Source organism: Eretmochelys imbricata, chromosome 3, assembly GCF_965152235.1.
Source record: "Eretmochelys imbricata isolate rEreImb1 chromosome 3, rEreImb1.hap1, whole genome shotgun sequence".
NCBI lineage: Eukaryota > Metazoa > Chordata > Testudines > Cheloniidae > Eretmochelys > Eretmochelys imbricata.
In genome coordinates, this window is record NC_135574.1 from 104,447,967 (window position 1) to 104,471,756 (window position 23,790).

At 43.5% G+C, this 23,790-nt stretch overlaps 1 protein-coding gene across 5 annotated transcripts in view; it reads right to left on the minus strand.

Moving 5' to 3' along the window:
* MAP3K5 (mitogen-activated protein kinase kinase kinase 5) overlaps positions 1-23,790 on the minus strand; it is a 161,393-nt gene that overhangs the window by 81,013 nt on the left and 56,590 nt on the right. For all 5 annotated transcript variants that reach the window (XM_077813098.1, XM_077813103.1, XM_077813099.1 and 2 more), the window contains 4 exons: positions 22,261-22,284; positions 5,409-5,602; positions 4,836-5,004; positions 3,872-3,978 (listed from right to left, as the gene is read on the minus strand). In XM_077813098.1, the coding sequence (XP_077669224.1) occupies positions 3,872-3,978; positions 4,836-5,004; positions 5,409-5,602; positions 22,261-22,284 (494 nt within the window). The remainder of the gene's footprint in view (positions 1-3,871; positions 3,979-4,835; positions 5,005-5,408; positions 5,603-22,260; positions 22,285-23,790) is intronic.

Genomic DNA, 23,790 nt, shown 5'->3' on the forward strand with positions numbered 1-23,790 from the left:
ACCCCACTCTGCACTCAGCCAACCTATACAATTGTATCAGCCTGGTAAGAAAGCAAACAAAAAAACTCTGTTCTGGGCACCGGAACTACAGAGATGCTCCACCTCCTAAGCACCCCTATTCCAAATTTCAGCCGACCTGTCTCCCCCTTCATTTGGGTCAGCCAGACTGGGTACACTGTCATAGCTCTATGGCTGTTGTAAACTCCATAAGCGGTTCCAGGATGGAACAGCAATTGGTTTCCCTTTTTTGTGTTGTGCAGACTCTCCCATCCCTGCTTACTGCTGATGAGCAGCTGGAGGCTCCTGTCTCTGACTGATGGTTGTAGGCCCTCTATGTCTCCATTGCTGTTTTGACCAGTCAGCAGTAGGACTTGACCAGTTGTTGAGAGTCTTCCTCATCCCATCTTCTCTTGATCACCACTGGTGTGAAGAGAAAAGGGGGATGTGTTTGGCTGAGCTCCGTTTTATAACTGTTTACTCTCAGAGTGGGAACTGGGCTGGATAACCCCACCCCCATGCCAGATTGGGCTACAACAGGCCAGAGCGGCTGCGCAAGGCAGCAGCCAATCAGGGAGGGCCTGTTAAGAGAGCCAATCAGGGTCAGTATTACAGCCAGCCAATCACGGCTAGGCTAGACCCTATATAAAGGCTGCCCAGGAAGAGTGCAGGCAGTCTCTTCTAGGCCTTCAGAGGGTGAAGGTGGATAAATTGGAGAGAGTCCAGCGAAGGGCAACAAAAATGATTAGGGGTCTAGAACACATGACTTATGAGGAGAGGCTGAGGGAGCTGGGATTGTTTAGCCTGCAGAAGAGAAGAATGAGGGGGGATTTGATAGCTGCTTTCAACTACCTGAAAGGGGGTTCCAAAGAGGATGGCTCTAGACTGTTCTCAACGGTAGCAGATGACAGAACGAGGAGTAATGGTTTCAAGTTGCAGTGGGGGAGGTTTAGATTGGATATTAGGAAAAACTTTTTCACTAAGAGGGTGGTGAAACACTGGAATGCATTACCTAGGGAGGTGGTGGAATCTCCTTCCTTAGAGGTTTTTAAGCTCAGGCTTGACAAAGCCCTGGCTGGGATGATTTAACTGGGAATTGGTCCTGCTTCGAGCAGGGGGTTGGACTAGATGACCTTCAGGGGTCCCTTCCAACCCTGATATTCTATGATTCTAAGGTCTGTTTTGTGTATGAGGAGACTAGCACCAGGGACAGTGCAGCACATGTGGGGGGAGCAAAAAGGAACTCCTGCCTGGTACCTGCTGACCCGGAGAAAAAGGGCCTAGCTGGTGCAAAGGGGCTGAAGGGGAAATGGCCCAGGGAGAGAGATGGACAAAGGGAGAGAAGGAGGGCAGGAAGGCTGCTGCCAAAGGGTCCCTGGGTTGGGTCCCCCCCATTTCACTTCCATCTGGTAGTTAGGAGTGGCCATCAAGGACTGCACCAGACCCCTGCCAAAAGGGGTTAGACTTTAGGGTGTGGTTGGCCATTGTGGCTGGGGTAAAGAGAAGGACTGCTGATAACATCAAACCCCTGGAAGCGGGTGAGACCGGAGCAGTGGGCACTGCTGGTGGGCAGTGTCCTGAAGAGGATGCTGGGAGCAATGTGGGTTGAGACGCCAATCTAGGGGGAGAGAAGGATTGGACACCACCGGCAGAGGGTGCTCTGCATGAACTGAGCTGATTCCCAGAGTGAACAGCAGGAGGTGCTGCAGTGGTGAATCCCAACCCTGTCACAATAACCCCTCTAAATTTCAGTGGCTGGCTATTAGTCTTACCTGGTTGACTGTCCTATAACTTGGACTTCATAGCACAATGAGCAAAACCAACCATAAGAATATTTTGTGATGAGAAATTAATCATTTTATGCTTTCATTGCTCTTCTCAGATAGAGGTCTCCAGTGTGTTTTTCCTTTCGTTCTTTCTTCAGCAATCTGCGCCCTCCTAAAAACCTGGTTTGTGTCTGACTAATTCTGACAAAGAGCTGCTCTACTCCTTCTTAATAACAACCAACACTTAACACCTCATTTCGAGACTAGACATGAAGGATGCTGTTTCTTCTACAGTCAACACCATTGCTACTTGCACAAATATTAAGTAACACATCCAGAAATCTCTCTCAATTACCACTCAGACTAGGCTTACAAGAAACACCTCATAACATGAATCTCCCAAAAGGGAGAATGTTAACACTGTGCATGAACAGAACCACCCTCACTGACTTAAGCACACACACTAAAGTGAGACCGTAGTCATGGCTACCGCTGATTTTGAATTTACAGTTGAATTTACAATCTGGAGAAAGAAAAGAGGTGAAATTAGATCTGAACACCTTTCTAGCTACTGTGCAAAAAGCCTATATGTCAGATACCTTCTAAGGCCCTATCCTGCAATCAGAACTGCAAAGGTAGATCCTAACATTCTGTGTGGAGTCCCATTACAGACAATGGAGTGTGCATGGCCATAAGGGTCTGCCTGAGAGGATTATATTCAAAATGTAGAACAAAATTTCCAAAAGCACCTAAGTGACTTAGGAGCATAAGTACCATATTCAAAAGTGTCTTAGATGCTTCTGAAAATGTTACCTGTGGGGTCAAAATTACTATTTATTTATAAAGCACCATGGGCATGACACTCCAGGCATCTGAAGAAGTGGGATTTTTACCCACGAAAGCTTATGCCCAAATAAATCTGTTAGCCTTTAAGGTGCCACCGGACTTCTGGTTGTTTTTGTGGATACAGAATAACACAGCTACCCCTCTGATAATGGGTGTGCATAGCGCTTTTGTAGGATAGTTAGAAAGAGCCTGGATCTTTTCCTTAGGCTGAACAATGTGAGATAACAATTCATTTTGTAGGAAATGAATGTTACTAATTTTTCAGCTTGTCACCTGTAATATCTTCTCACAATAATTTTAATAGATGGACAGTTCTGAATCTCTTTGATGGGGAATACATGGTGTTCAAAGCTCCTTTTTCTCTGATAATAAAGGCTGATCTTAGCCTTTATTGTTATGAGAGTTTCTATATTTCGTGTGAGATAGGCCAACTATGAATGCTTTTTGACTAACTCCGTTCTCATGGAAGTCAATGGTACAACTCCCACTGACCTGAATGACAGCAGAGCAAGGGTGCAGAGTTCCTTGCTGAGCTCTTTTGAAAATCCTATTTTAATGTCTTGTTCAGTGGCCAGTATTTTTCTGGATTGTCATGCAAAAAATCAGAGTTTCCTGCTTAACTTGTAAAAGCCATATATAGCCCAGCATATGGCACATTATGTATGTGCTAGCAAACCATGGGAGGGAGATGAAAAGACATTTTTTAAAATGAACTAAATCTTCTGTCCTTTTGCTTTGCTTAAGGTGACAGGAGGGTTTACTTTTTGCACCACATTAGCATCACTTATCCTTTTGTCCCCTGACATCGGAATAGATAATATTGAGACACAAGGCTGTCTAAACCAGTGGGATTGCTGCCATATTGTACCTCCAGCACCCTGACAAAATTAGGCTGGTTATTAATTTGAATGCATTTTATGGAACATTTATTTGGCCTTTGTCCCACCTCGTATTTTCTGTTTGCACAAAATCGGGGTGGAAAGCAAAGTTAAATACTGATTTACACACATGGTAAGATAAACTGAACTTCCACACTGAAGAAGGAAGGGTGAAATGGAATTTGAGGGCACAGAAGGGGAAGGAAACTTAGTTGCGGATGAAATTCAGAGTCCTGAAAATGCTTCAGTGCAATACATGGGACTAAAACCTGTGTGAGAAGATTCCAGAAGGGGATCTTACAATGGGATCACCATGCTCTGTGGAGAGTTTGAAGTAACACAATAAATCAGATTATTATTTCAGAGGAGAGAAATTATTCTTACCTGTTTAGTGCAAATGCATAATGAAACTTCACATGGTGATGGGAGGCCAAGTCAAAGGTAGGCAGCTTTTCTAAAGTTTCCACCAATTTCACAATGGAATCATAATCCTTCCAAGAGAAGGGGAGAATAATGAAGTTGTAAGTGCTTGCTCCCAGAAATGTCTATATAAACTCTGCTTGTAAGTTATGGATTTGGAATTTCATGCAGAGAGATCTATTATGAATTGATAATAGGCTTTATGGATTTCAATTTCTTCAATCTCATCTTATGATTGGCATCATACTCCACCTCTTATAAAGGAATATGAAACTAAATGTGAAAATCAGTGCAGTCATTTCTGCTGCACTACATAAATATAGATTCATATATTCTTCCATGGAACTAGGACTTTTAGCATTTATGTCCCACTGCTGTGAAATTGGCTTTAAAGGGTGAATCTGTATTATCTTTCACATTAAGACAGACATATTATGCAGTTAATTATTTGAATTATTAAGTACCCTGGGGCTCTTAGTGCAGGTTACTGTATAATTGAATTTAATTATTATTCATCCCTCAATCTTTTAAAGTCTTAATACACCAGCTTTTACAGAGGCTCGTGAACTTAAGAGATAGTATCACTTCATCTACAGATATAAATTTTAAAACCATCCTTAACCTATATTCAAACAAATTAATTGTAAAGAAGCAACATATATAATACAACATGCAGTCTGTTATTAACCTTTGCCAAGTGAGTTGATGCACACACTAACTTCAAAATAAAGCTACAAAGCATCAGTCAAAATCAGTTTTGTTTCATTAATTTCAATAGTGTCTATAATGCATGTAACAAGCACTATAATGCATGTAACAAGCACTTATTAATGAACCAGTTGCTTACCACACTCTGTAAAAACACCATGCCTTTTACAACGCAGAAGAAAAATAATTGAAAACGTATTTCTGAACAGCAAGGTCATACCTGAATGTCTCTGTAGGACAGCAGCAAATTTATTACGATGTCCGCAGACAAGAGTTCAATATTATCCACTCGCTGTCGTATCCTTGCCAGTTCTGCAGCTAGCTCTTTGCCTGTGTACAGGTTGCGGGCCTTCCTGATATCATTAAGAATGGACTCCCGGAAATACTGGCTACAATTAAACACCTTGTTTTAGACATTTGGGGCAAGGACCGTCTTATGTTATGCGTTTGTGCAGTATCTTAGTACAGTGGGGCCCTAACTTATAATGCAATACAAATAAATAAAATATTTTAAATAGTTAAAACAATAGTTTTAAAAAATAGTTACTTTCATTCAATTCAAATTATTCCATGGAAAATGCTATAGGATTTTAAAGAGGGAGTAGGATGTCACATCTCCCTGAAAGAAAATTTGTTAGTCTCTAAGGTGCCACAAGTACTCCTTTTCTTTTTGCGGATACAGACTAACACGGCTGTTACTCTGAAACCTCTCCTGAGGAAACCTACTACCAATATCGAAATCATCCATAAAAACGTGTTTTTTTTTATTGGAGGATATAAGAGGAGATCTTACCTTGAACTGGCCTGTGCCACCTTCAAGAGTTGAATGAAGCGATCCACCAAAGGTAAACATATTGGCCCAAGGAGCAATTCAAAACTGGGCTGCATTAGCTCTGTTAATCCCTTCATAAAACTGCTATCACAGCAGTACACTTTATTATGTGGGGTTATCATATATGGAACAAATATGTAGTTACCAGTGCACATCTGTGAAAACAAGATGCAATAGTTAAGACAGTTGTTTCATTTATAGGTCTTAAGTTAGAAATAGTTAATTGCAAAGAGTGAAATTCTGGCCCTACTGAAGTCAATGGGAATTCTGCCAGGATTTCTCCTAAATGGTTTAGGATTATGCGGTTTAATTTTTAGCTGGAATATGAGGACCACCTGAATTATATTTTTTCATTTCTGAATTGTTTTCATAAAACGGGTCATTTTAAGGGCTTTGCTCTCATCCTACAATAGTCAGCATATTAGCTTAAAAGAAAGATGCTTCTAACTACTTCAGTAGCCTGACAGCCTGTCCCATGCATCCCAGACTGTCAGCTTAATTCTAAAGTGGAGAGCGAGATGGATTGTTTTCAAAAAGATGTATATTGAAAGGGTAGCAATATAATCCTCTGAGGATTTGTTACACAGTTTAAGTCAGCCCCATAGATGTTACAAGCCATGAACATTGTAAGTCATTTGCATTATCTTGAGATAATTATGTGAAGATAACCCTCCTGTGGACTGAAAAATTACTAAAATAGTTAAGCACATTAAGCTTTTAACATCAAGAATTAAAATTTCCTTCAGCATTGCAAACCCCATTTGCCAGCAGTGCCTATAAGCATATGTATGTTGTCAGAAAAAGTATCTATACCATGTTTAAGAAAGAGTTATTGCATTCTAGAAACATCAGCTCTATATGGGCATCCACATACTGTATCTAAATATATCTATGGATGAAAGCTACTTTTCATCAGGCTTGTCTAAATTTGCCTTCCAAGTTGAGAAGGAGGCTCCTTATAGTAATACCAGTATGCAGAGTGTGTACTGTATCCCAGGGGTTCTCAACTTTTTTCTTTCTAGGTCCCCCTCAACATGCTATAAAACCTCCAGGACCCAGCAGGAGCCATTAGGGGGTGGGACTCAGGGTCCGGGCCGGGGGGGACACCCTTGGGCATAGGCATAATTTGACTTCTATTTTGGGGGGGCAAGGGCTGGCAGGGCTCTGGCCAGATTCCACATGGTGGGGCCCAGGGAGGGCATGCCATCTCCACCACCTGACTCATCTCAGCAGACCACCCAGCCTGTCTGGGTTGTGGGAAGGGGGCGCAACCAAAAATTATAACTCAAAGGTGGGGGGCTCAGTTCAAAAAGTTTGAAAACCACTCAGGGTGCAGGGGGGCTATCTAGGGGCCATGTATGGGCAGGGGGGTAGCTCAGGGCGCAAGGAGCGGTTGGTAGGGGCTGGGTACAGGCAGGAGGTAGCTCAGGGTGCAGGGAGGGGGTAGCTAGAGGCTGTGTGCTGGGAGGCCTCCCTCTGCGGTGGCTGCTCCCCAAGGGCTCTGCCAGCCCAGGAGCCAGGTCCCCCCGCCCAGGCAGCTCTTAACGGCTGCATGAGCAGTCAAGGGGGGCTGTAAGCTGAGGAGTAGCCGCAACCCCAGGCACCGGCAGCAGATGGCGGGGGGTGGGGGTTAATGCCACAGCTGTCTGCTCCATGGCGCCCCAGCCAGAGGAGCAGCTGCCGCGCACTACCAGGCTCTGGCTTCCCACCTATGACCTGGCCAGAGGGCAGGGCCAAAGGGGGGCTGGAGGAGAGGAGGTGGGGAGTGGAGCTGCCCCACTCTGGGTAAGGCACTGCAGTTTGCATGGAGCAACACACTTGTGCCCACCTCCCAAGTTTGCCATGGGCTCAGGGCTTCTGCCAGCAGGATTGCTGGGGCTCAGGGCTTCAGCCCCACACCGCTCCAGCTTCAGAGTGGGGGGGAGGGGGTACACCGGGGCTCCTGGTTTCAGACATGTGTCACTCCCAGCTTCAGACCTAGGAGAGAGGGGTGCCAGGGCTCAGGGTACCTGAGGGGTTTCAGCCATGGGGCCTATGGCCCCCCTGAAAGGGCTCATGCACAGACCCCCAGGGAGCCATGGACCCCCAGTTGAGAACTACTGCTGTATGCCACATGCACCAAAGGAACATGTGTGCATAGATAAACATGTTGAATGTCTGCATTTCTGAAAGAACACGCAGGGACTCCAATGGGACCAGGATTTCACTCCAAGTTTGTATTCCTTTAACTAGTGAATTGGAAATCAAAGCAGCAGGGCCACCTTTAGGAAGTAAACTGCATGGGTTCCTGCAATTTTGTGCCTCAAATTCTTTCCAAGGTTTAGTGGCTCACAGGCCAGCCCACTCTCCTTCAACAGTGGAAGGAAAGGACATGTCAGCTCACATATACCCTCTCTGGCAAAACGGGCCCCATGCTGTAAAACAATGATGAAAGCTCAATTTTCATGGGTTCATAGATTCCAAACCCAGAAGAGACCATTGTGATCATCTAGTCTGACCTCCTGTAGAACACAGGCCATGGAACTTCCTCAAAATCATGCCTAGAGCAGATCTTTTAGAAAATATTCAATCTTGATTTTAAAATTGTCAGTGATAGAGAATCCACTATGACCGACCCTTGGTACGTTCTTCCAATGGTAAATTACTCTGTTAAAAATGTACTCTTTATTTCCAGTCTCAATTTGTCTAGCTTCAACTTCCAGCCACTGGATCGTGTCATGCCTTTCTTTGCTAGATTGAAGACCTTGTTATCAAATATTTGTTTCCCATGTAGGTACTTACAGACTGCAATCAAGTCACCCCTTAAGCTTCTCTTTGTTGAGCTAAAAGGATTGAGCTCCTTGAGTAACAGTATAAGGCATGTTTTCTAATACTTAAATGTTTCTAGTGGCTCTTCTCTGAACCTATCCAATTTATCAACATCCTTCTTGAACTGTGACACCAGAACTGGACACTATTCCAGCAATGATCACATGAGTGACCAATACAGAGGTGAAAACCGCTCTACTCCTACTCAAGATTTCCCTGTTTATGCATCCAAGGATTGCATTAGCACTTTTGGCCACAGTGTCGCACTGGGAGCAGATGTTCAGCAGATTATCCTGGGAAGCAGTGACTGAAAAAGATTTGGGGGTCATGGTGGATCAAGCTCCCCATCCTGGCCTATATTGTTTGTTCCTAGATGTATACATTTAGTCTTACTAAAAAGCATATTATCTTGTCATAAAAGCTGGGCACAAGCAGACAACTGGCTCTGTGGATGAGGGGAAAGCAGTGGATGTGGTGTTCCTTGACTTTAGCAAAGCTTTTGACACTGTCTCCCACAGTATTCTTGCCAGCAAGTTAAACAAGTATGGGCTAGATGAATGGACTATAAGGTGGATAGAAAGCTGGCTAGATTGTCAGGCTCAACGGGTAGTGATCAATGGCTCCATGTCTAGCTGGCAGCCGGTATCAAGTGGAGTGCCCCAAGGGTCAGTCCTCGGGCCTGTTTTGTTCAATATCTTCATAAATGATCTGGAGGATGGTGTGGATTGCACCCTCAGCAAGTTTGCAGATGACCCTAAACTGGGAGGAGAGGTAGATACGCTGGAGAGTAGGGATAGGATACAGAGGGTCCTAGACAAATCAGAGGATTGGGCCAAAAGAAATCTGATGCGGTTCAACAAGGACATGTGCAGAGTCCTGCACTTAGGACAGAAGAATCCAATGCACCACTACAGACTAGGGACCGAATGGCTTGGCAGCAATTCTGCAGAAAAGGACCTCCGGGTTACAATGGATGAGAAGCTGGATATGAGTCAGTGTGCCCTTGTTGCCAAGAAGGCCAATGGCATTTTGGGATGTATATGTAGGGGCATAGCGAGCAGATCGAGGGACGTGATCGTTCCCCTCTATTCGACATTGGTGAGGCCTCACCTGGAGTACTGTGTCCAGTTTTGGGCCCCACACTACAAGGATGTGGAAAAATTGGAAAGAGTCCAGCAGAGGGCAACAAAAATGATTAGGGGACTGGAACACATGACTTATGAGGAGAGGCTGAGGGAACTGAGATTGTTTAGTCTGCGGAAGAGAAGAATGAGGGGGGATTTGATAGCTGCTTTCAACTACCTGAAAGGGGGTTCCAAAGAGGATGGATCTAGATTGTTCTTAGTGGTAGCTGATGACAGAACAAGGAGTGATGGTCTCAAATTGCAGTGGGGGAGGTTTAGGTTGGATGTTAGGAAAAACTTTTTCACTAGGAGGGTGGTGAAACACTGAAATGCATTGTCTAGGGAGGTGGTGGAATCTCCTTCCTTAGATATTTTTAAGGTCCAGCTTGACAAAGCCCTGGCTGGGATGATTTAGTTGGGGACTGGTCCTGCTTTGAGCAGGGTGTTGGACTAGATGACCTCCTGAGTTCCCTTCCAACCCTGATATTCTATGATTCTGATTCCCAAAACTTTCAAACTCAGGAGCCTAAGTTACACCCACCAACCAAATGTGCACACATGCAATATGAATTGTACACAACATGTATTTATGCATGCAAAACTGGTTTCTGAACATTAAATTGTTGGTGTTACCTGTATAAATCTGTTTTGTGTACACAAACTCTCTGGTTTGTAAATGCAGTTTAGGAAATTATTTTTGAAAATTTAGCCCATTATATTGAGAAATAGCATGAGGCAGATGGTACGATGGTGGTGGACTCTAGAAAACCGTGAGAGAGGCTGACCATCTAGGCTGGGCTGCTGAAAAAGTATCCAATGCCTTAGTAGACATTATTATTAGTACTAAGTATTTTCCAGTTGGGGTCATACTGTGCAAGGCACTGCACAAACACAGTCCGAGATAGGCCTTAGCCCAAGCAGTTTACAATCTAAATAGACCAGAGAGACAAAAGAGGGGAGGGGGAAACAGACATACACAGGTGAGTTCAGTGCTGAACCAGGAGTCCTCCCAGACCAATAGGCTAACAACCAGACCACACTGCTTTCTAGGATTATTATCTCTATTCAACAAAGAATGAAGGTACAGAGCGATAAAGTGATTTGCCCAAGGTCACACAAGAAGTCAGTGGCAGAAGCTCTCCTGAATTATGATCCAATATCTGAACCACATGATTATTCTTACTCTCAACATCCAGCTCTGTTCCTTCTGTAAAACAAAATTTAGCAAATAGATTTTTTTTTTCCCTACTTTTTTGCCCTTTATTTACAATCTTAAACTAAGTGACCTTCTAGGCAGTCTGGAAATATTTAACTTTTAGTCTCAGACTTGCTAAGTACAAAGTTTAAATTCACTTAGTGAAAGTTGCACCCAATTCAGATGGCTTGTGCAAGGCCCCAAACTCCACTTCTGAGCCTAACTCAGAGCCTGAGAGGGGTTATGTGATGTGTAGGGGTTTACATGGGATGAATCTACAAACCTCCATACAACTACAAACCCCCTAGCTGAACACTTAGGTCATGATCCTGCATTTCAGTGTGCATAGGCACAGCAGGTCAGTGGCACACTCGTGAACAGTGAATTGCAGGACCAGGGCCTTACAATATTTAATCAGCAGCAGTGGTGAGCAAAGTTTTGCAACCTAAGGGTGATGGGTCTTTATTGGGGTACCTGCATTCTGCTGCTGCTGCCTCCTCCTTGCCCCACCGAGAGGACACCGACCACCTGCAGCAGCACCTTCTGCCCTGGAACCACAACCCTAATCCCAGACCAGTGCAGAAGGGAGGCTCAGGGGTAGAGGGAGAAGGGGAGGAGTGTGCCAGACAGTAAGCCTGCCCTGCACTCACCCAGCTGCAATAGTTCCTGTCCCATGGGCTAGCTCCCCACTCTAGCCATTGTTACTTGGCACACAGGGTCACAGCGCCACTCAGGTTGGCCTGGCTGCCCCTCTGTCATGACGGAGTGGCGGCCAGGCCAAATTTGAGCGAGTGGCATTGTGCATGGGGCTACAGTGCCATGTGATCCCTTGTGCCATGCTGAAATGCCTTGAGCAGGGAGTCACACCCAGCCCTGTGTGACAGGAGCCCCTGTTGTCAGGTGACAAGACATCACATATACACCTAAAGGTCACGGGAGGGGGGTATCACTGTCTTATTCCCCCTATTACCTCCACCACTGAGGAGCATCCAAGGAGTACAACAAGCAGAAGCCAAAATGGCTTTTATTCACCAGCGAGAAACAATGTAAGACACTGCACTGCAGTCATGGGTTGTGACTACACCTTGTGCTGACGTACCCGACCCATTGTTGATCTAGCTAGACTCAGGTACCGGGGAGCAGTGGAGCTTCACTGGAATCCTGGATAATTACTCAGGTGGCTGAAGCCTGAGCTGCCGCAGCTTCACTGCTACCAGAACAAGAGCTGCAGTCGCACCCAGCGACTGCAGTGCAAACATACCCATAATGCTAATGGATGTACCCTCTTGGAAAGGTGGGGTGCTTTAGCCCAACCGCCACATGCACAAATGAAGAGAGGAAAAGAGGTTAGCCAGGTATAATGGTTAACCTTCCCTCCCTCGGCTCCAGTTATGGGATAAGGAAAGGCAGCAACTGGCCTACAGCCAACACAGGAAGTGAAGGTACATCCTACTTCTAATTAACTGTCTTTTCTTAGGAGGAGTGTTAGGGAGACAGAACTAGCAGAAAGGCTTATGTGGCTGGCGATTTATTCTTAGGGTATTTTACTTCCTGATGCTTATTCAGAAAATTAAAAAAAAACAAAACTGTGACTAGCTTGTGGGGAAGATTTTGAGACCTCTGGGACATTGTCAAGAGGAGTTCTTAAATAAAAAACAACACTGGAAAAGGATGTTTTTCAGCTTTTGAAACCCACAAGACTCAAAAGCTCATTCTGGTATGATTCTTGGATCACCTCCAGAAACAGAATACTAACCCCTTCATAACCTTACAAACAGGAAAGCTGCTCTTTCTTTAGTGTATCTGAGTGCTTTTCATTCATTTTTGATCAACAGTTCTTGAGAACCCAATCCTGAATTTACTTTTTTGCACGAATATAATTTTGAATGGAATAATAAAGCAAGCAAAATTACAGTCTCACACATTTTTTCCTGTTAAAACACAAACAAAAAAAAAGCAACTGCTCAACTTGCACTGCCTGAAATGAAATATAAATTTACTTTCTTGCCCTCAAGAAAGAAGCAAGCAAAGAACACAGAAAATTGTTAGACCTGAAGAAGAGCTCTGTGTAAGCTCGAAAGCTTCTCTCTATCACCAACAGAAGTTGGTCCAATAAAAGATATTGCCTTGTCACCCGCCTTGTCACTACTGACATGAATACGACAAAAAGCCCAGTTCTCAATTACACAAGTGCCCCTTCTTTGCCACTCTGGCATTGTAAAGGAGCCTTTAAAGTGGGTAGAAGTGGCACCCCGACAATACAATTGGACAAAAATTCCATCTTCCAATCAGAGAGACAAGGTGGGTGAGGTAAAATCTTTTATTAGACCAGCTTCTGTTGGTGAGAGAGACAAGCTTGTGAGCATACACAGAGCTCTTCTGGGAAGCTTTCCAATCAGCTCTTTTTAGAATCCCATCATTACTGTAGTTAGTGGGACTACACACATACAAAGATATGCACATGCATAAATGCTTTGCTGGACTCGGGCCAAAATTTTCAGCACCTTGCAGAATCAGGCCTCTTATTTAGAGATTATCCATACTGCAGTAAAACAGGGTGTTTTTCATCAAACCAGTCAGACTAATTAGAAAATGGAATCTCTAAGAGGAGTCAGTAATATGTGAGCAAATGTTTATTGCCTAGTGACTAAACAAGTGATTCATTTTTACAAGTGTTTTAAGTGATATATTTTTATAATATCCTTTCACTCACTGAAATAGCTCACTGCCTATTACTAAACAACCTTCAAGGCTTATTCTCTGAGCATTTTTCAGATTAAATCTAGTACCTAGAACTATGAAAACTATCAGAAGACTTTGTGTTGCTCACAGCTAGAAGTGTCTGTATCCAACACTCCTTTTTGTCTTGCTTTTTCATCCCTTTAAAAAAATTTTTAAAAAAGCCCCTACTCTTTTTCTTTTAAGATACAATAAAAGTTCTTAGTATTTACTTTAATTACATTCTGAACATTAGAAGTAGGAAAGCAAATCTACATTCCTTTAGTTATTCACATCATTTATAAAGCCCCTTTATCCTCCACACAGGTTATTCCTGAATAGAGGGAATGGAAGCTCGGTACAATCTGATTCAGAGATGATCATATCGTCTGATGTGATTGAAAGCACCTCATGCAATGTGGGCACTACCATGCTCTAAATAAATAAATAAATAAATGGTTTATTCGGCATGCTGTGTGTCAGTGTAGGAATTGACATTCTAGGGAAGGGGTTAGAGGTTACTCCCAACAAACCCACAAATTTAGGAGGATTCACTCCAGGCAAGGGGCAACTGTGCAGTTGCCTCAACCAGTGTCTTCCAACCTCTCTAGGTCCCTGACCCTCTTGACAGCATAACTTCTATAGGGATCCCCTAACTATCACTATCTCCAGGATCCCACCTGAGGAAAGGGGGAATCTGCACAGGAGGAGGAGTCTTCATTAAATTGCAATCCTTTGCCTTATGGGCTGAGAGAATCTGCTAGTGCACAGCCAACCAGCACAGCCAGAACCCCTCAAATCTAGCTTTTTATTTTCATTATCTGAGGGAAAAGTTGCCAACAGTCTTGATGCTAGGAAATACTCTTCCTATGGGTTCTCACATTATGATTCACGTCAGCTTTCTGCAATTCTCCTGCTGGCTCTCTTGAGGCATAGTTATGATTATTTTAGCATTTTTGATGTAAATTTGTCAAAGACGGCAGCTCTCTGACTACACATGGTGCTGTCTGTAACAGATGGCATAACCCTAAAACAAGTTATTAAACCTGTTTTCCCAGAGAATTTTCAGTAATCAAATCAACTTTCCATGTGTTGATGTTACAATGAATACAAATACACAGTATGGGCATTTCTACTCCCACTGAAGCGAATGGGAGCTTCGCTATTGACTTAAAAGGGGACAGAATTGGACCCAAGACTTAAAGTCAATTAAAGAGCAGGGCACATTAAAGATATCAGGAGTGACCTATAAATCATGTCCCACTTTCATTCGGTGTCCAGATTTAAAGGTACATTCTCACCTTGCATCACATGTGAAATGATCACTGTGCATTTCATATGTGGACTAAGGGAAGAATAAGACCCTTAGTCTTTTTCAGCCTTTGTGTGCCACAAGTCCGTATAGGAGGACTCAGTCTCTGATTTTGATGGTCTCCATTACAGATTTCCTCATAAAAGTGTCCTAGATTCTTCCAAGGAGAACCCAGGTAACAGATAAATCGGTCATGAACTCAAAATATGAAAGAGTCAGCAAGGTTTACTGATCTAAATTCACTTTACAGAACAAATCAAAAATATCCTACTGTATTTACCCAAGATTACACCTTTCCCTTCCTTCCCTTACACTCCCTTACACACACCCTGTCTCTCTTTATATATATAATAGGTAGTGCGACCTGCTCTGTTTGTTTATTTTTGAATTATATATATAAAATTAAACAAACAAACAGAGCAGGTCGCACTACCTATTATTTAGGTTACCAACCATTCCTGTCACAATATCCTATTTTCAGGTGTTTATAACGTTGCCCATCTTTAGCCATTTGTGATGAAATTGGGCAGCCTGGGTGGGATCTAGCCCCAGCTGTTTGAGATAGAGAGAGATATATATATTTTGAAAACCGCAGCTAATAGTTGAGTTGTCCCCAAGGATAAGGCAAAGCTGTTGTTTTGAAGTGTTAATGTTCTGGTGCCCCCAAACCTTGGAGCAGGGGCTTGAAATTTGGTAGGGAGTGGGCCCTTTCATTGGGGATGTGTCTGTTGCTTCTCCAGTGGGGGAAAAAACACCCACATTTGGCCAAATTATAAGCCTTTGAAAAAAATCGCAATTCACTCATGCTCAGGAGAGACTTCTTAGAAGATTCCATCCCCACTGAGCAGGGTTGAGCCTCTCACAGCTACGAGCACTGAGCAGACTGCATGCACCATCCCCACAGAGCAACTGAGCATGCTCCCTCCAAGTTCAGTTACTTGCACAGTGTGGACCTGCTCTGGGGACAAATCAGGGTTATGTAGTGAAGGAGACTGTTGTCTTTAGGACTCCTGCCTCATTTGTTGCAGAAGACGGAAGGTGTTTAGTGAATGAGATGAGGATTGCAGGAAGAGAAAGGGCAGTCTTATGAGTAAAGCAGCTGAATGCCACCCGGGCGCAGAACTGGATTCTACCCCTGCCTCTGCCATAGAGTTCCAATGTGATGCTAAGCAAGGCACTTAAACCAAACTTTCCACAGATGGTCACTAATTGTGTGTTCCTCAGTTTCTGGATGCCTGATTTGAGACCCTGGGGTTTGATGTGCAGAGAGCTGAACACTCTCAGCTCCAACTGAAATCAACGGGAGCTGTGCTTTGAACATGTAAAGTGCTAAGTACTCTGAAGAATCAGGTCCTACATGTCTCAGACTGGGCACCCGAAATCAGCAGATACTTTTGACCTTAATCTTTGTGGCTCAGCTCCCTATCTGTAACACGGGATGACAGCACTCCCACATCTCACAGGTTTCTGAATCACTTACATGCTAAAGTTATAAGCACCACAGAAAAGCCCACGAGGAAATTCATGACTCTGTTGTAAGAGCAGAGTTAGAGTGGTGTGCAGTAAATAATTCATTGAACAATGAGGAGAAAAAATATTTAACAGTTGCTCATTAAGTGAGCACTGAGGCTATAGTATTTTATATACCACCGGTCTTGCTACCACTGACCACCTGCTCGCCTCACCTAGCACAATGGGGCCTCAATATATTGATCATGGCCTATGGCACGACAGTAGCACGTCTATTATAAATAAGATAATCATAATAATATGGTGTGTTGTCATTAAAAATGCAATAAATTATCCACAGTTAGCACCGTGTGGTATCTGCACTACCACATGAACATTCCTTTACTTCAGTGGTTCTCAACTGTGATCCACTGTTTGTTCAAGGAAAGCCCCTGGCGCGCTGGGCCGTTTGTTTACCTGCCACGTCCACAGGTTCAGGCCAATGGGAGCTGCTGGAAGTGGCGCAGGCCGAGGGATGTGCTGGCCGCCCTTCCCGCAGGCCCCATTCGCCTGGAGCAGCGAACCGCTGCCAGTGGGAGCCACGATCAGCCGAACCTGCGGATGCGGCAGGTAAAACAAATCAGACCGGCGCGCCAGGGGCTTTCCCTGAACAAACAGTGGACCACAGTTGAGAACCACTGCTTTACTTAGATACCTCAGCATCAGACCACCCGCCCCACAGGAAAACCTGCAGCAAGGAACTGTAATGGAGGCTGACTTTGTGAGCTAACTCTCATAGGCTTCCCTCCAAGATCATTCGGTCAGACATAAGTTGCAGAACTGGTGGGGGCTGCCCATGCCTTGGCCAACCACTTTTTGGCCTGCCACAGCCCAGACCAGCTCAGAGATGGCAATACAGTGGCATCAGTGTCAAGAAGGGGGCAGGGTAGGATGTTGCAAGGGGAGAGCCCTGCCTGCATGCTGTACTGAGAGCCAACAGGCTGGAGCAGGCAGCCAGGTCAGCCCCACAGGACTGGAGCTGCTGTGAATGAGAGTGGGGCAGGCTCAACAACTTTAAATGGTGCACCATCGCCCCTGGTTTCAGGGGATAAGTGTAGATTACAGAAGTTCTTCCTTGCCACCGTGTGGAAGACATCATGGGGGCAGCCCCCAAACCCATTCTACAGTCAGGTTCACCAACCTGAGGCCCCAAACCTCCTCAGCCACAATGGGTCTCTGGCATGCCCCACGCCAGATCCCTCACGCCAGGGCTCCATTGGAGCAGCACTGCCAGGGCTTCCTAAGAAATGCCTCAGGACAAGCCTTAAATGGAGACTCTGCCATCAGAGAGGAGCTGTGGAAAAATATTACAGTCACAAACTATATAACACTTCCACTCATAGCTCCCAGGAGCCAGAGGGGAAAAATATACATCCCTCTAGCCCACCCTGGCCTTCCTATTCCCTAACCCTCCCCCATGTGGATACCCTGAACCTGCCTTTTACGGGGTCCAGTAGAAGGGAGTAACACTGCCGCAGAGGTGGTTACCCTCCTTTTGTGTCAGACGCTATTCTCCTCTCCATCCTGCACTGATCTTAGACGTGATCAGTCTACCAATTATTTTCGATTTTCATATACCTATGGAAACTGCTGAGATTATTTATTGCTTCAATATAGTGTAAGGAGGAGGCTTAAAATGTATGGGATGCTCAATGATTCTTTTCTTTATCAAGGAGCTATTTCATGAGTTTTGGTAATACTGGTAATATTGGAAATACTGGTAATATTTTTAGAAATACTGTACCATTAAGTAAACATTTACATAGCTTAAGCTTTGTTTGACTCAAAACATCCACATCACATCCCCATTAACTTTTATTTCAGTTCTAATTGGAATATGTGAAAAGTCACTGGTATTGCCATTAACCTGAACTGCAGCTATTTGTCCCAATAAGTAACATGTAAGCCACAGAGGATTGAATTAAATAGAAATCGACCGGCTAGCATAAGCAAAGTGCATCCATACAACACAGCTGTTATGCCAATATTTTTTTAAAAACAACATTCCTTTTCACAAGAATTTTTAGAATGGCTCCGCTGGCTACCTTTTTGACCTCAAAAACTATGCTTAAACGCATAAACATCAAACCACCTATGTTTCTAAGGTTATTGCAATACACAGAATAAATACTTTTGTTGTTTTCAGACTCTATCCACTGGATTACTATAAAATCACATTGTAACAGGAAATGATCATTTGCTGTTATCTTCCCCTACTCTGCCCACAAAAATTTTGCTGTAGTTTAACCTACCGGTATAATATTAGCTATTACTCTGAAGGAGAATATCATGTTGCAACAAAAAACAAAACAGCTGGCAATGAATTTTTGTAGGAAGACAAAGTTCAAAAGAAACAAACACCAATTACTTATGACACACACACATACACACACCCCTATTTTGCAACTCATTTAACCCCTTGGTGACAAGGGATCCTGATTGTTGGAAATATACGTATGTTCTATAAACACCGCTCACTAGCGTTTCAGGGAATGGAAACATTTTTTCAGATAACTATTCATATGTTTCAATTCAATGCCTAATAGAAGATCCTTTATATAACTACAACTTACAAGATCATGTGACATAATAGTGTTCCCTGAAGGACATACTACTTTTCACTATATAGCCAGCAGGTTTAAAACAAACAAAAGGAAGTACTTCATCACACAATGCACAGTCAATCTGTGGAACTCAATGCCAGGGGATGGTGTGAAGGCCAAAACTATAACTGGGTTCAAAAAAGAATTAGATAACTTCATGGAGGATAGGCGCATCAATGGCTAACAGCCAGTATGGTCAGGGATGCAAACTCATGCTCTGGGTGGTCCTAGCCTCTGAAAATGGGAGTAGCAACAGGGGATGGATCACTCAATAATTGTCTTGCTCCATTCATTACCTGTGAAGCATCTGGCATTGTATGACTGTTCTTATGTTCACTGATTTACCTTTCTCTAATTTATTTTTTAGTTCAGTCTCAAAACACTGTACAAACACTGAATTAAACAGACCTCACAGACCCTACCAGGCAAGAATTATACCCACTTTATAGCCAGGGAAACGGAGGCACAAATAAATTAAGGGAAAGATTTTCAAAGACACAAATGGGAGTTAGGTGTTTAACTCCCACTGACAGTAAACAGAAGCTGGGCACCTAATTGCCCTTTGGAAATCCCTCTCCAAGTGACTTGTCAAGGTCACATAATAAATCATTGGAGGAGTTGTGAAGAAAACCCAGATCTGCTGACGCTCTCCTCTGTTCTAAGCACTAGGGTTTGCTTCCTCACAAAAAAGAGGTTTCTAAGCACACCCAGGTAACATCAATAATCCTCCAAGGACACATTTTATATAGAATTTATAGAAACTGGGGTTTTTTAAAGCCAGATGATAAGTCCACCATTCTCCCTTCCAATTTAGATGTAAAATAGAGCATCTCTTAATCAGAGTAGTAATGTCAAGTTAACAACCCTCTTACTGAGTCTCAGCAACTGTTGTATAAACATATTAACAGGCAATGTTTCCACATTAATCTACTCTATGTGATACTGCCTGCTCATTTCCTGATAGCAGGGTTTCCTCCATTTGCCTTTTCATATCAAGGACAATCAGCCCTTTACCAAAATGTTTGCCTTTAAAAACATTCTTGCAAAAAGTAAGTACTGCAAGCTAATTCACAGCAGAAGTAGCATTGCTCTCAAGCCTTTCCTTATTTTTAAAGGCCTAAATGATCATTTAGTCTGTTTTTACCTCTGGAAGATGTGGGAGGATCTTTTTGTTGCAGTTATGTCATCAATTCTCAGAATGTCTGCACAAGCACTTTTACAAGAAGTAAAAAGAAAGAATTTTTACCTGTCATTCTTTTCAATTTCTTAGCAGAAAATGATCAGAAAGTCTACCACTACTTTAAGTTCAGTTTTAGGGCCAAATTCTGCACTGATTTCTCCAAGTCCTCTTAGAAACCATGCCATTTGTCTTAGATAAATTTATTTAGCTATCTCAGTGTTTGCAGTTGTCAGCAACTGATATAAATAAGAGTATTTCTATGGTAAATACAGGAAAATATGAGGGAAGATTGCAACTACTGAGTTTATCCATCATCTGAGGTAAAATTGGCAAATTCCTAAGAAAGCCTGCTCAAGTAAACATGATGGAATGGGTATAAACGAAGAGAGTTTTGGACAATATTTTTATGCCAACACTGTTATAAAAATTAATGGCCTAAAACCTGGCTATCCCCTCAGGCTCCCAGGGCAGTCTGTCTATAACATAAGGAAAGGAAGATTTACAGGGCAATTTAGTTGGTGTTGGTCCTGCTTTGAACAGGGGATTGGACTAGATGACCTCCTGAGGTCTCTTCCAACCCTAATCTTCTATGATTCTATGAATTCCAAAAAATGAATGGATACTGAACTGCAGAAGTGTATAGAGCTTCAATGGCTGGCAGCCACAGAGCCAGAATATCAGATGAACAGCACATCTCCAGCACTCTCAATTCCCAGTCATTTCAATGGAAGTCACAGGAGATCCATACCACAGGCCCTCATTTTGTAAAACCTTCTGCAGCCTCCTCACCTTGTTTCTAGAACAATCTCACCAGATTTCCCTTCCCCATTCAGGGAACTAATACTGCACCCAAATACCCAGAGAAAAACACAGTTCATGAACCAAAATTTCCTGTCTGATTTACCCCTTTCACTGACAGCTCTCCACCGTTACTTATCATCCATTTACATTCCAGTGATGACAATGGAATGCAAGGATCCACTGGAAACATTCAGCAGCAAATCAAACTGTTAATTAATTTTAAACATATAATGAATTTCGTATTGTAAAATTAGCATATGATCATTCTGTCTTGTTGCCCATACTAACTGTTGTCCACCTACTACACGCATTATTCACCTGCCAATGGCACCTGGCAAGTAAGTCTGCTCACAGATTTGTACTGAGTGATATTAGTTTGATCAGACGTGGTCCACCCATGCCTGTTAGGTCTGTGCTGATGTATGCACAGCAGCAGAGGACAATCTTTTACTCTGCAGCAGCAGACCCAGACAGTGTCAATGCTGTTGCAGGGAGCCAGCAGGAGCCAACAGTCAGTGCAAAGTGCTCTGTAATTGTATCCAGTGGCGTATTAACGCCTAGGCCAACAAGGCCTAGGCCTAGGGCGGCAAAATTGCAGGGGCAGCAAATTTATAATAGCAGCCAGAGGCTGCTTCCCCCGGTGCCAGTTTGTGCCTCCGCCCCTGGCCCCACCCCAACTCCACCCCTTCCCCGCCCCTTCCCTGTCCCTATTGGTCCCCTTCCCCAAATCCCTGCCCCGGCCCCACCTCCTCGCCTGAGCGCGCCGTGTTCGCCCCCTTCCCCCCTCCTTCACGAAGCTGTTTCGCGCACAAGCACTGGCAGGGAGCAGGGAGAAGCAGGACCCGGTGGCGCGCTCAGGGGAGGAGGCAGAGCGGAGGTGAGCTGGGGCAGGGAGCTGCTGGGAGGGGGCGGCAATTATTTCTGGGCCTAGGAGCGGCAAAATCATTAATCTGCCACTGATTGTATCGTATCTTTCCTGTGAAAAGAGGGAGTGGAAGTCCCAGCCTCTGCACAGGAATATGCATAGCAAGTGGATGGGAGCTGGGTGAGTTTGAGTATGCATGTATGCCAGAGAGACAGACAGACAGACAGACACACAATGCTTGCGGTACCATATACATACTGCATACAGTTTTTACAAGCAGGAGGACAACACTGCATGTGTTTAAACCAGTTCTGGGGAAGAAAGCTAGAAGATAGGAAGAAGAAATTAGAGGGAAGAGACAGAGAAGAGAGAACAAAAACATAGTGGCAAAGAAAAGGGGGGGAGGGGGGTGTAAAAGAAAAATAGGAGAGACTGAGAGGAAAACACTATTGAAGGGTAGAGAAAAGGTAATGGGGTGAGCACGCTACCTAGCAACAGGTTTATGAAATGATGTGTACAGTTTGCTGCTAAGAGTGCAAACATTCAGAACTGTAGTTCAAGAGCAATGTGAAATAACTATAATGGGAAACACAGGAGGATAATATTAAGTGATCCAGGCAGGAAACAGGACAGTATAAGTCATGTTAAGTGGGACAGAAATCCAAATTTAATTTAAAATTAAAAATATTCCTACTTACATTATTCTTCTGGCAAATAATTTCCTGTAAAAATAAAAATGAATATTAAAAACAGAACTTGAACAACGTTTAGAAGATGTGTGTATTTAATACTGTTGGGCACCAATAAACATTTACAGAAGACCTGGGGGGTAGATGTTAATATTTTCATTCTGTCAAATTGCTGTAAATAATAAGCATTGGCTCTGCAGAGACATTAAGTATTTAGATATTAACAGATCACCAGAACTGTGAATTTCTCTTACATTTTCTTCATCAAAGTGCACACCAGTCGTCCTTGTCCCTGCCCTAAGGATGAATGCCATGCTAATTTGTGAGACATTTATACTCAACAGGTATCATTTCTACACCGTCTGTAAGAGAGACTGTAAAACTAGCGTAAATGGTATTTTAAATATTTTTACAATATTCCCAAACTGCACTATTAGCGTGAATAACTGAGAGCCAGTTTGGCCACTTACTGCTTGAGTGGCTTGAAATTTAATTTGTACTAATATATCTCAGGCAAGGGGTGTGTGAAAAATTCCTGGAGCAGACATGGTTTTGACACGGTAACCCACTATGGTTATATTCAGCGCTTCTTCCTGCACACCCCATTGATAGTCTGCTTGCAAAACCACTTTTGAAGCCTGATCCTGCTTCTATAGGAATTTTGGTATCCATTCCAGAGGAAGCAGAATTAGCAAATGGCCATCCAGTGTAGCAGTCTACACATGCTTCACTGGGTAGCACTGAGCTTATTCATCTCCACACTAAAAATAGAGCGGGTGTCAAACCAATGGTCTTTACATCTCAGGCCTGCACATATAAAACAACTACACAGCAGCCATGTTTAGTGTTGTAAGGATTCGCCTCAGGCAGTTATTTACAATGGGGTCTGAAGTCAGGAATGGACTACCTGCACGTATATCCCACTACTTTACAGCTGCCAACTTGTCAGTTTATCCCCACCTGCCCTACGGCAGGATTTTATTTACTGTGTTTTGTTGATACTTGTTTGAACTGCAAGTTGCAGGCGGCTTTCCCAAAATCTGGGTAATTATTTTTAAAATGTTACTGAATTCCTACCCCCATACCCAAAATTTAAATTTAAAAAATACCAAATTTAAAAATATGGGGAAAAGGAGGGAAGAAAACCATAATTATACAAAACCATGTGCTCATACATCACCCCTCTTTTAACAGCTGACTGATGAAAATACAAGGGGGGCGCCTCTCACTGCATAGGAATCCCTCCTGAGCCACATACGCACTTCCATAGGTGTTTACCAAACCAGGAACCAAAGTAGCTAGGGAGTGGGGCTTTCCATTGTGAACAGGATTTCTCCTGCACACTACAGGAAACCCTGCTTTTTGTTTTTAAAAATAAATAAATAAAAAGCAGTAACAAGTCCTATCTAGCCAACTTAAGAAACATAAGGGCTTGTCTACAGAATGTATTAGTCCACACCAGAGGGATGTAAATTCTAGTGCGTTGCAGGCTAACTGACCCATGTGGACTCTGCTGGCATTCACGGAAAGCTCACTAGT